The 13273-nt window shown below is 34.8% G+C and overlaps 2 protein-coding genes across 4 annotated transcripts; one reads left to right on the forward strand and one right to left on the reverse strand.

Moving 5' to 3' along the window:
• Positions 1-57: 57 nt before the first annotated feature.
• Positions 58-7424, reverse strand: LOC122056132. Of its 2 annotated transcripts, XM_042617935.1 has the most exons (7): positions 7316-7424; positions 4061-5307; positions 3235-3295; positions 3044-3159; positions 1690-1780; positions 1286-1333; positions 58-378 (listed from the first exon to the last, which is right to left on the reverse strand). In XM_042617935.1, exons 2-7 carry the CDS (start codon positions 5287-5289, stop codon positions 331-333), a joined length of 1593 nt encoding a protein of 530 aa, XP_042473869.1. In that variant the 5' UTR covers positions 5290-5307; positions 7316-7424; the 3' UTR covers positions 58-330. The 2 variants fall into 2 exon arrangements, 1 of the variants encoding a protein (XP_042473869.1); XR_006133030.1 differs by lacking the exons at positions 58-378; positions 1286-1333; positions 1690-1780 and having other exon boundaries at positions 3071-3159; positions 3235-3392.
• A 1143-nt stretch (positions 7425-8567) lies between these two features.
• On the forward strand, positions 8568-12526 carry LOC122056133 (GATA transcription factor 17-like). Of its 2 annotated transcripts, XM_042617936.1 has the most exons (7): positions 8568-8696; positions 8805-9227; positions 9325-9408; positions 9484-9599; positions 10468-10590; positions 11487-11592; positions 12182-12526. In XM_042617936.1, the coding sequence occupies exons 2-7, from the start codon at positions 8841-8843 to the stop codon at positions 12227-12229; spliced, it is 864 nt and encodes a 287-aa protein (XP_042473870.1). In that variant the 5' UTR covers positions 8568-8696; positions 8805-8840; the 3' UTR covers positions 12230-12526. The 2 variants fall into 2 exon arrangements, with proteins under 2 accessions (XP_042473870.1, XP_042473871.1); XM_042617937.1 differs by lacking the exon at positions 8568-8696 and having other exon boundaries at positions 8714-9227; positions 9487-9599.
• The last annotated feature ends 747 nt before the right edge of the window (positions 12527-13273 follow it).

Genomic DNA, 13273 nt, shown 5'->3' on the forward strand with positions numbered 1-13273 from the left:
TCCTAGCGGTTTTTTTGAAAAAAATCAGTAAAGTTTCAGAAATTGAATAACGCAAGCTCGAGAAAAACTGGGGGAACTTGCCCTCTTTAACTTTTACAACAAAACTGTTTCATTTTCTTTACAACAATATCATTCTTCCAGTGCCTCTTACATTTCTCAAAAAATCTGGAAATAAAATAATGCTCGTCTACATCGAGTACTCAAAATCATATTTATATGCACAAGAATTATATGGGTGTGATGGGTAAAGTTTCCACACAACAAAATTCCTAGAGTAAGATGTAAGAAACTAAACAGGGGCATAGCATTTGTATCCTCCAAATCGACACTTCAGTTGGAGTCGTCTTTCATCGATTTGTCACTCAGACGATGCCTCAGCTGCATGGCATTGGCTTGTTCAGAAACAAAACAATATAAAAGTACTAAGTTTCAATACAAGTAAACAAACAATCTATTTTAATTCAACTGAACACATTAAGAGGGCAACTCTTCTGGCCGAATGTCCGTCACCTTGAGGAACACCTTATGGACCGAGCATCGCCAAGGAGGCGATGTATCACCATCAGATGGAAGCTCAGCATGGCCTAGCCATATCAACCACGAGTCATTGACTCAGAGGACACTCTGGCATTTACTAATCCAAGTGTGTAAAGCTAGCTAATACGCTTGCCAAAAAATTGAGTTTTAGAGATAGAACTTTACTTTCCTTGCCCCATCCAATCAAGCACTTCTTATTCTCAAAACTAACTTGAATGTTGAAGGATCCATGCTAAGAATCCTTGAGTGAAGAGCCATTTTGGCTTGCCTAATTAAATTAATTTCTCATCTAGATACCCAAGGCTCGCCGATATACCAGTTGTGGCTAAATAACGAACAAAAGTTATACAATGGATGGAATCTAGATGTTTGATATGTATAGAAACAAGAATGAGTAAAATTATAAAATGTTGGGGAGTTTCAGTTTGATTTGATTCTAATCCAAGGTTGCATTTGAACTTTGATTTGGCTGATTGAACCAACTAATCAACACACCTCTATCTAACTATTCCATGCATCACAAATATATTTCTGATATGTAAGAAGATACAAGAACTACATTGGAATCCATGATATTAGTGGATAGGTAGGCAACTTCTAGATAAACGTTCAATTCTAACCCCAAGTATCATGAATTCTATACATGCGGCAAAGACAGTATATTTCTAAAATGGTGTACCAAATATGCAGGCAACAAAATTTACGGAAAACATTGGATTAAATAACAGATATAGTTGTTGACGTGTACCCATTTTACAAGTTTCAGATCGTTGAGAACCTCTTCAGTTTTGAGCTCCTACAAGTATACAAGAGCAGCACAAAACTAGTGAAATACATACAGTAAACCATCAAAGATGATCAATTCAAATAAAATTCCTGACACATTATGACTTGTAAAACTGATAAATCACATTTATATACTATTAGCCGTATTAAGAAACCATCAAGCTAAAACAAACAAAAAGGTTTCAGTTTTGAACTCAGGTAAGCAGAAAGAGGTAGAATGAATTATAACAGAAAACAAGATATTTCACTGATCAATAATATCAGATTATCGCATAGGTTACTTGGAATACAATAAGGAGCGGACAATTGGAAATAAGCAGGCAAGCATCGCCTAAAAGGCTAGTTGATTTACTATAGATTACTCACCTGAGGCACTGCACAATCTGCATGAATTGGATCCCACTGAACAGCACATGAGCAATCCCAATCTTCACTCTGAACAATGAAAAGAGGAGCCCTGCAATGTACATTGAGTTAACCACATCTTCAAACTCTTCTAGAGTACATACAAGAAACATCTTGAAGAAGCATTTAAAGGATGAGGATCAAACTCAATTTTTAATCTTACAGAATTATCTTTAACTATCTAGACTGTCTGATGCTCACTTCCACTTCAAATATACCTTTCTCCATGAATCTACCATTCATGACGAAAGTTAAATCCAAATATCTTAGCTTGATCATGTCATTGTTTCTTGTTTTATCATTGCCAAGTTATATCCAATTTTAGTCATGCTGAAAACACTTAGTTTCTAGAACTCAACAAAAAAAAATTGTATGATTAGCAAATTTGGTAACCTACTACAAGAACAAATTGTGTTTCAACAAGGAGCATTACATAGATCTTAGTTCTCTATAAGATTATCTCCTAGTAGTACACAGATCTCTTAAATCACTTTTGATTATGTTTAGTAGATTTTTCTTGGATCACCTTTGACATCTTCAATTTTAATCAATTCTACTTGTTTAACTATACATTTTTTCTGAGTGTTCTTTGAATGTGTAGAGTATGATAGCCTCATAACTCATTTAGAGTTCTCATTTCTATTAAACAGACTTAATTATATGTTTTCTAACTACATAAAAATTAAAATCCCAGCCATGAAGTATGATTGGTCATACCAATTTTATAAAATTTTCCCGTAGGGACAAAGAATTATCTAATAAAACTCAAGAAGTTCTTTTTCATTTTAACCACTTAATCATTTTCATATTAACAATGTCTTCATCAATATCTCCAACAGATCCATGATATCTTAAACTCATAGCTGCAAAGATTCTTTTACTCCATCCAAAGTAACTACACCTCACTTCTTTCTTATATTGAAATTGTATTTCACATATTAAATTTAGTTTTGCTTAGCCTAAAATCTGTAATTTCTAAATTTTTACAGCATACTTAAGCTTCGAGTTCAACTCATGGTGCACACCTTGTGAGCAAGTGTATTTTTTTAAGAGCTTAGGGCTTAGGTTATAGTATTTATGCTAAAGAAATTTTTAAAAAAATTACAACTCACAAGGTATGCACCATGAGGTGGCAAACCTCTCTCTCTCTCTCTCTCTCTATATATATATATATATATATATATATATATATAAGAATTCAGCTAGTAAATCCAACCATAATCAATTAAAAAGGTATTTGTGTATATTTTCTTCAGTTGTTGGTATAGAAATAGATATTAAATCTTCCAAAAGAAAATAAGAAAAAGAAATTCACCTGCGCCACTTTCCACAAATAATCCCCTCTTTAGGTCCATCTGAGGACAAGAACTCCCGGCATTGGACCCAATTACCAATACTGCTAGGACATTGTGTCTTTCTTCCTCTCCATACCTAGTATAATCTATAACATTTAGCATCCAAAACAATGTGAAATAAGATTACTTAGATAAAAGCTTTACAACTTACATTCAAATCTACGGATTCATCAATATCCATTTCAGAAGGTTCATCAAAATAATCATCTTCACTGCATAATTAATGAGAATACATCAGGAACAATATGGATCGTGGCTTGGATAACCAATTGAAGCTTAAGGGACCAATTTGAAGCCACTCTACAGGAACTGCATGCACAAAGGAATGGAATATCTTCGATGGCAAATTGGAACCAAGTAAACAATGGAAATGAACATAGGATTGACAAATAAAAGCTAGTGTGTAGTGTTATTATCATAAAAACTAGTAACATTCTCTATGGGATAAAGTAAACATTTATAGAGAGCCAGTCATCTTGAAAAAGACAGTTTCTTCTTAGCTTATTTTTAATTCATCATGGGGTTAAGTATTATCTAACTTGTGGATTCCATTTACTATCAATTTTCAGTAGCATCATTCAAGGTAAATAAAATGTTTGACATGTGAATTATGTCCCATATTGCGTTTTTTTGGCAAACACAAAAATAACTTACATGAAAGCTCATACAACTTTTCTTTGATGGCCATAAAAGTGATTTTTGTAGATGAATTCAAATGCAACAATTATGTAGGTTAATAATGTGATTGCAAGAAAATTTTGTGTACCACTTGCAATATATGACATATTTAATTTTGTAGGCTTGGATTACAATAAAACAGATTCTATCTTTAAGTGAATACAAGAGAATGTTTCAACAATAGGAACCAATATCTACTCTAGGTCAGATTTCATCCACAAAACAGAAATATGAATTAACATATCTCATATCATCTCAACAAACTAGGAAATTCAATGAGAGGTGAAAAGCTGGCGTACTTGGTAACTGGTTCAGACCAGTCCATAATTTCAGTTTGAAAATCTTTACCAATTCGAACCCCAGTGGTATATGGTTTACTGTCCTTCAACATGAATGATATGGAATACTTTCTGGAGGATATATTATATGTGTGACCAGAGATTTCACCAATGGTATCAGGTGACTTGCTGATCAGAAGTTTTGGCCTTTTCTTGAAGCAAAGTTGGCAATACCATTCATTCCCTGGAATCTTTGTCACACGAGGAACACAACAAGACTGATGATATGTTTCATCACATTGGTCACAAATAAGCATCTGCAGTGGGTCATCAAATAGCCCACATTTTTTGCATATCTGAGAAAGCTTGCTATTATCATCAAACGGAATTTGTAAATCAGAATGACTGCTGCTAGGACAACAATTTCCAATCAGCCCATGTTTCTTGAGTACATAGATACAAAGATCCTTTGCTGAATTAAATTCTCCTAGTTCCAGAACATCAGAAGAGGGGTCATCTGTATGTATCTTAATAAAAGTCGAAGTAAGTTCCAAATTAGATTTTGATGATGAAGATCTATCATTTAAATTATGGTAACTCTCCTGTGTAGATTTCGAAAATTTTACAATATTTGTTTTATCTAGCACTCTAAATTCTCCAATAGAACACATATCATGCAAGCCAGAGTCTTGAAATGAGTCAATGTTTATGGTAGGAACAGCAACAGGAGTTGTCTCAGGATCAGCTTTATGAACTTCCAACAAGCAGTCCTTGGAACCAATGCACAATTCAGCACCAAAATTTTGTGTTCCATCTGTTATATTATTATCTTCTGGAAGAAGAGCAAGTGAATTTCTTTGTAACTTCCTTCTCTTGTAGACATATGAATATCCATCACTCTTATGTCCTGAACTTGTGCACAATTCATTTGGATTTGACACAGATGTCCAGCTTCCAGATGAAACTACTGGCTCCCTAGGAGGAAGTTCAAATTGTTCCTTATCGGTATCGGTTATATTATTGTCTTCTGGGAGAAGAGCAAGTGAATTTCCTTGTAGTTTCCTCCTCTTGTAGACATACTTATTAGCCATATGTCCTGAACTCATGACCACATCACTTGGCATAGATACATCAGTCCAGCTTCCAGATGAAGTTATGGTCCCACTAGGAGACAGTTCAAATTTTTTCTTGTCACTATAAATAGGATTTCTGGAGGTATCGCAATGGCATTCTTCATGGCTTGGAGACATTTGACAATTTTAACAACTCTGTAATCAAGCACAGATTAAATAGTCACCTGATGAGACTGACAAGATGCAACTTATCGGTGACAAAACTAATAAGAAGAGAATACATGCACATGCAATCATGCATGCCAAGGCATTGAATGGCAATGCCTCCGCATGCGTTAAAATTACCGAGGCATGCCACTCAACCTTGAACTTTTATCATATCAACACCATATGTGTTGGTCCAAGTTAAATTAATGTGGTAAGAATTTGTTAAAACTAAGTTAAATTGATGTGGCAATATCTCACCTATTGGGTTAAATGGCTCATTAGCCCCAATAAATGTTAGTCAGATAAAAAAATCCTACAAACTTAAATGTTATTCCCACTCAACATTCAACTTGCACAAGCTTCTTTTAATCATTTATGTGAATAGGCACTTTTATAACCTTGCATAAAGCTCGATAAAATGATAAGTTTCATGAAGCTCACCACAAATGGTTGAGAAATACACATGATGATGATGTGACTAGTCACTTTATTATCTAACACAATATATAGAATAACATGTGTGAATGCCACCTTATCAATTTATTCTGAATATAAAAAATGCCAAATAATAAGATGAGATTGTTATATACATCTAAGTTAAATAAAATTGTTCTTGCTACTCGTTGAGGATAGATTGTACTAAACCTACTTAATTATCCCTTTAAATCATGGTCCAATCTATTCTACATCGCCCAAACCCTAGCCATGATTTTAAACTGCCCTTGCATGGGCCACATATTCTGCTGACCACATGTTGAACAAAAAAAAATCTAATATAATTCATTTGAACCAATTTATATTAAACCAAAATAACATAAAATTTGTAGATGCTCTATTTATAATTTACAAGTATTAACTTAAATACATACTTTGCAAATGATAAACATAGTAAATGTTAGTTACATGGTTTGGAATTTTATGTCTTATCAAGCGACATAACTGAATTTTACTGTACTAGTAAATTACCAAAATCAATCCTAGTTGACGTAGATATTCTCTCTTGTACTGAACGTGTTGCCTGTGCCAAGAAGGATTCTACTGTGTCAACATTTAGTACATTTTGGTATGTACCAAAGCATATTGAGATGAATCCAACTAATGATATCTCAACTAGTTATATTTTATAACTTGTTTCTATAGTCTGATTATTATAGTCTAGTTTTTATAGGGTAGTAAACAAGCCAAGCCGAGCTGAGCTTAGCTGTGTTCAAGCTTGTTATTTACTTATCGAGCTTGTTCAAGCTTGTTTATTAGAAATTTTATTAAGCTTGAGCCTTTTATTGAGCTCAACTAAGAGTGTTATTGTCCTTACAAATAGGATTAAACGTTTATCTATAACACTTGATGGATTGTAGATATCCTTTTTTCTATTTTTTACTTTATCATTCTTTTCTATCTTCTTTTATATTCTTTTGACTTTAACCTCTATTGTACCAATTCGTTCACAACCAATAATATTTTTTTTCTTAATCAACTCGAATCATGTTGTAAATTATTCCTCTAATTTCAATTGTTTAAAATAAAAGAAATCCCACGTTCCAAAAAAAGAACCCTAGAAATATCCGAAATGGTGCCGAAACACCCTGAACCGTGTAGAAATCATTAGTGTGTAATGCCAACCCATCAAATATTGGCATCCACCATCTTTGACCTAAATACAACAAAACAATTTCACATTTCAAACATCATTTCACAGATTCCTCTGTACACTAACCAAACATTCCTCATCATGAACTACCAAAAAAAAAATCTAGTATAGTCAACTGGACCACACTGCATACCCTCGAATCTAGCAATATCACACATATCAAATCCACCAATCAAGCTATATGACCAGCAAATTTGAAAATAATCACCCAGACGATAGTGCGATATTCACTAACCAGGTAACATCCGATAAAAGAAGGAAATTTCGCACCTCAAGGCAGCATATTCATCACAATAATGCATCAAGTAGCGAATCGAAGGAACAAATGGGTGTAAAAATTGGTCTTACCAAAGCTACATGAAGGCCCCCGTCTCAGAGAAACCCTAATCCCTCTCTCTCCCCCCCTGTCCGGAACCGACGCAAGCGTCTCCACAGATTCTTCTCTCACCCTTTAAATAGTTCAAGCATCAAAACAGATATCTTTTTGATACTACGTACTCTTCCCATGCTCTCCACCGTTAGATTCGGGTCTTCTCAAAATCCTTAAAAAAAAAATTTAGGGAGGGAAAATTTTAAGCTATCATGTTCCACACCACTTCTCCGAATCCCGATCGTTCGATCCAATCAAACTATCGAAAATAGACGGTCACGAAGGCCTTGTGTACCCGAACTCACATCGAGTAAATAATTTTACTCGAAATAAAAAATGAGATACAATTAAATTCCAAACAAGTAGTTTGTAGTCTGATGTGTTTTTTCTTATATATGGAAATACTATTCACGTCTAATATAGTAAAAAGATAGAATCGGTTATCCAACTGTCTTATCTTATACGATCGGTTTCACAGTCATATGTGAAAAGATAAATGAAAAAATTAATATTGGACACTGCAGGAAGGTGATTTTTATCTTAATGGATTTATTATTTGATGACAAACTGAAATATTCCGACAATTAATAATTGTTGGAGCTGAAAATTGCACATTGAAATAAGAAGCCTGAGGAAAAGGGGAATGGAGATTCAAACCAAATATTAACCTCAAAATATGGGGAAAAAAAATAAATGTGTTTTTCAGTTTCTTTTGGGCTTCAGAAAAGAAATTAGTCTTGTTTCAGTTAATGACTGCAATCAAGTTGATCAATTCTTAGTGTGTTATGATTAAGAGTATTTTCCATTATAATATGTGATTTCCCATATAATAAATTAAGAGTATTTTCAACAAATTAAATTAAATTAGTTGGATTGATTAAAATCTTATCTATTTTTATTATTGTTACGTGCCAACAAAAAGATATTCACAATTGAATATGTAATAAAAAATATTACAAGACTAAATCCTATAGAAATAGAAAAAAAATCCATACGAGAGGTATATATTATATAAAAACAATATTTTTTTAGACTAGGAAAAAAATCATAATGAACCTAAAATAATTTAGAATTTAAAAGAATTTTTTTGATAATAATTTTATTTATTTGTCAAACTTTTACCATAATTGTAGTTAAATTGATAATATCTTTAGATTTTTTGTTTCTTTGAAAAGGAAAGTCTTTTTAAAAAGGAAAATCTTATAAGCGCCTTTCAGCCTTTTTCTCGTTCTACGGCTCTAGGGTTTCCACGTCCACAGATTTCATCCATTGATATTGCCTGTGATTCGTGAAGGCGGTGGTGATTTGTGCTCCGATTTCCTTCGTCCCTGGAGCAATCACAAGCGTTGGAAAATAATTGTACTTGTGATTCTTTTCAGATCCTTCTGTCGAGTGGTTCCTGTTAATCCTTGGTTTTGGTTTTGGTTTTGGTTCCTGGTTTTTCTGATTGATTTACAAAATTGTCAGAATTCGAGCGCGCGATCGGGATTTTGGCTTCCAACGATGAGCGGAGACAGAAACCCGCTGGCTGGCGGGAACCCGGCTAGTGTCGATACGTTGCCGGGACACCATGTCCACCACATGTCGGCCGATCATCATGCGCTGCCTGTCGTGGCCCTTCCGCCCAACGTAGGCGATGCCCACGCAATTGGCGGCGGCAACGGAGAGTTGATTGCCGCCGCCGATGCGCAGGCCTGGCAGCAGTACCAGGAAGCGAACTGCAGCAGCAGCAATAACGGGATGGAAGAGGACGGCGTAGGAGTCTTGGAGAGCGACTATATGGAGGCAGAAGAACCTCTTGCTGCGGTACCAGCACAGGTAGGCTGGAATCGGCTTACGCTCTCGTTTGAGGACGCAGTCTACGTCTTTGATTCTGTTTCTGCCGACCAGGTTTTTTTTCTATCTTTTTGTTTCGCTTGCTGTAGTTCAAAAGGCCGTTTTTGAAGTTAAAAAATTCCTTCTTTTGCACTTCTGCTTCAAATTGTAGGTTCAATCCGTACTTTTGTTACTGGGAGGCCGTGAGACGCAATCTGGATCAAGTCCTTTTCCGTCATCTTCTACTCAAATTCAAGTACTGTCAAGCATTGCTCGATGTAGAATTGTATTAAATGCGTTTGTTAATTTATCTGTTTTTGGTATATGGCAGCAGCCTGGAGATATTCCTCATAGAATTGCATCCTTGATGAGGTTTAGAGAAAAGCGGAAAGATAGGAATTTTGATAAGAAAATACGATATGCTGTTCGCAAGGAAGTTGCATCAAGGTAGGACCATTTAATTTTATTGCTATTTTATAAGGTTCGGCCTACAGAAGTTAGATGAATTGTGGTTTCTCAAACTCTGTAGGACCATTTAATGTTTGTTAATTTCTAACTATTGAATTTTATCTGGTGATGTGTCCTTATAATTTCTTGTACATATCCTTGTTCTCTTATTCTTTTAATATCCAACACTAGGCTCTTGCTATACTTAAGGCTCATTTGGTAGTATCATGGGAGTGATGACAATTGTTAATAATGTAGAGGATTAATGTTATGGACCATTTCACTTTTTTATGCTAATCAATCTTTTAGAACACATAACCATCATTGTTTCTAACCAACTAATGAATTGTGCAAAAATAACCGTTATTGTTAGAGAGTTAGACCGTGTGGGTTAGCAATGTAAAGATCATTATTTATTTTCAATGTTTTCTTTAGTTACAACTTAGATCATCCTCCTGCTTCTAGGCACAACTTGTATCCTTGCAAGTCAATTTTGCATTTCTGCCCTTAAGGTTGCCTGCACGGCCATCAGTAAAAGTCATTGCATCCTAAAAATAGAGGGCAAACTATCGATCTTAGTGTTTGATGACTATACATGTGATTGTCTCACTATGGGCACAGCTTGTCTTCTCTAATACCTTATCAGATTTACTTATGTGCACTGGCATATGTAGCATTGGGATATATAGGATGTAGCAATAAATTACTGACCTATGTATATGGACAACACACTCCCATGCTACAAAAATGAAACACCACTAGCAAGAATTTCTTTTTGTATCATAAGAAAGAACATCTTTATCTTTCCAAATTTCTTAGTATTTCTTTTTCCATTTTGGAATTTAGCTTCTGGTTGGACATGTTACAGGATGCAACGGAACAAGGGTCAATTTGCATCATCAAAATCAAAGACTACTGGATCCACGAGTGATAGTACTGCTGCCGACCAAGATTCTGGTTCACCGGAGAATAAGATTGTAGGGGCATCTGCGTAAGTTTTCAAAACAATATGTGCCTTTTGCTGTAGTTTTTGATTTTTGTAGAAGCAAAATTACTCAATAATGCTGAAGATTTAGTTGTCTGGAGACTGCAGTAGTAGTAAAATGGAAAGATTTTTGGGTTTGCTAAGCAATGAAAGGAATGAGATTGGATAATCTTTGTTGGAAAAGGAGTTCCTAGTGTGCATATGTTCTTTGTTTACCACAAAAGTTAAAAATAGAAAATATAAATACCTAAATTAAAATCTTTGGAATGATGAACATAGGAATAAAATTTCTTATACTCGTCAAGTGGTTCCTTGTTCCTATAAGTATCTACCTTTTGTTTGGTTTAGGTGGTAGGCTATCTTATTCTATATTTCAAATGTCAATTTCTCACTTGATTGATTCAATAGTTGAAGGGGAGCCTTGGTGCAACAGTAAAGTTGTTGCCCTGTAACCTAGAGGTCACAAGTTTGAGTCACGAAAACAGCCTCTTGCAATGCAGGATAAGGCTACGTACGATCCTTCCTCAAGACCCCGCATTAGCAGGAGTTTTATGCACCGAACTGTCCTTTTATGGATTCAATAGTTAACAAGTTGAATCAGTGAATGCAAAGAGGTTGATGGAAATTAAGAAACTTTAATTAATGTAAAGTAAGTGGTTTAAGATATTTGAATATTAGAAGTCACAGCTTGCATAGGGTTCAAAGGATAAAATCCATGTACCAACCCTAAATAGTTGAGACAAACATAACTTGACGATAATGATTGTATCTCATATTGAAATTATTCTAGATACCAGCAATGCTGACTATTATTGCTTGGTGGTCTCATATGTATACACTATACTATATTGATCAATAATTTTGAATTTGAAAATCTAATATACAGTTATGGATTTGCACAGATGTTATAACTGTGGCGCTAGCGCACAGTCTACACCGATGATGCGCCGTGGGCCTGATGGACAAAGGACCTTGTGCAATCCATGCGGAATTGTGTGGGCAAAGACGGTAGAGACTGGAATTGTTGTTTCTCCTAAACTCGAGCCATATTTCCTTCTGCTTGATGAATCACCTTCAACATTTACAGCTTCTGTGATTTTTTTTATTGTTAGATGATTGCTTTTGAATGTTGATGAATAATCTCTATCTGATTTTGATGAAATCAAACATTTCCCTGCATCCTTAACTAGCTGCCTATACAGATTCAACTACTTGATCTGTTTTATGTTTTTGGTTAATGAGGAAAGATTGTAAGAGTTTCCAATATTTTCTTTCTTCTTATTCTACTGCCAGTTAAAGCATTGACAAACTTGAGAAAAAAAAAGATATTGAGAAATTAGGAAAACTGTCACTCATACTCAAATGTACCTTGAATATCAATTAGTTTTTATTACGGTTATTAGTTTGTTTATTGAAACATAAGGTCTCAACATTCACTGCATAAGATGGGTGTTCTCAGTAATATGTGATACTTATACAGAAGAATCTATTGAGAGATTTCACTTCCACTAAATAAAACAATAAACTATATTTATCCATGAAACAAACATGGTTTACAGTTTGATTAATGCTAAATCATGTTTCTGTGTGTCTTCAGGGCAAAATGAGGGATCTCTCAAAAATCAGGGCTAAATCAACAATGTAAGCTTTGCCAGAACCAAAAGAAGGGGCAATAACTTACAATATCACTGGCTGAATTGCGACCATTGACTTCGGCATCCCTTTTTGACATTGCAGTCAATCAGCAGAATCACACTGTTACCTGAATCAGCTCATTTCCATTTTTTCCCTTTGTCTCTGGAACTGTATTCTGCAGTCATATTCACTGATCAAGAACTTGTGATACATCGAGCAGATGAGATATTTAGCACAAAAAGGGGCAATGTTATTCAAACATGTATCTTCTACTTTTTGTCAAATGTGATCTAGTTTTCTTTCTTCTTGTTTTGATTAGCTGCAACCTCATTTTGTGTAAATATTTCTTCCCAAGGATCTTCGCCTAAATTCAATTATTGTTCATGTAATACCTCGGTTTTGAGATTTTGGTTAAGTATGTCTTAAAAGGCTAGATGGTATTATCCATATTATCAAGGTGCATTTTTTTTCGGAAACCCAAACTTTAAAATTTCAAAGTTAAGTGTGTTTGGCTTGGAGAAATATAAGGATGGATGACCTCTTGGGAAGTTTTTCAGAGTGCGTCCGAGTGAGGACAAAACACGTTGAAAGGACCTCCGGTGATCTGTGGAGTTAGTCGTCAACTTGATGAATAATTCTAGTGGTGTTTCCAATTCGGTCCAGGTGGGGTCCGTCCAAATCGGGGCGTTACAGTTCATCAGCACACACTGATCATGGTATCAGACGCTATGACTTTCTTCCATGATTGTAATTATGGTATCAGTTCCTTTTTTTTTTGGGTTTGATCAAATTGGCATTTGAGTCAATTAAGGTGTATGTCTTGTCCTGTAACTGCTAATGCTAAAAAGGTGAAAAAACAGGGAGTTAGAGGAAGAAGTGAAAGAAAATATGATCAGGAGCGTCCATCTAAACCATAGTCTCCATCAGATTATATTGAGATGCCTACATTGATTTATTGTTTTGATTTATTATTTTATTTGTACTCTTCTCATATGATCAACAATTCAGCATTCATTTTGTTACAACAGATATTAGGTCAATTTTTAACATGTAC

The sequence above is a fragment of the Zingiber officinale genome, chromosome 3B, assembly GCF_018446385.1.
Source record: "Zingiber officinale cultivar Zhangliang chromosome 3B, Zo_v1.1, whole genome shotgun sequence".
Classification (NCBI taxonomy): domain Eukaryota; kingdom Viridiplantae; phylum Streptophyta; class Magnoliopsida; order Zingiberales; family Zingiberaceae; genus Zingiber; species Zingiber officinale.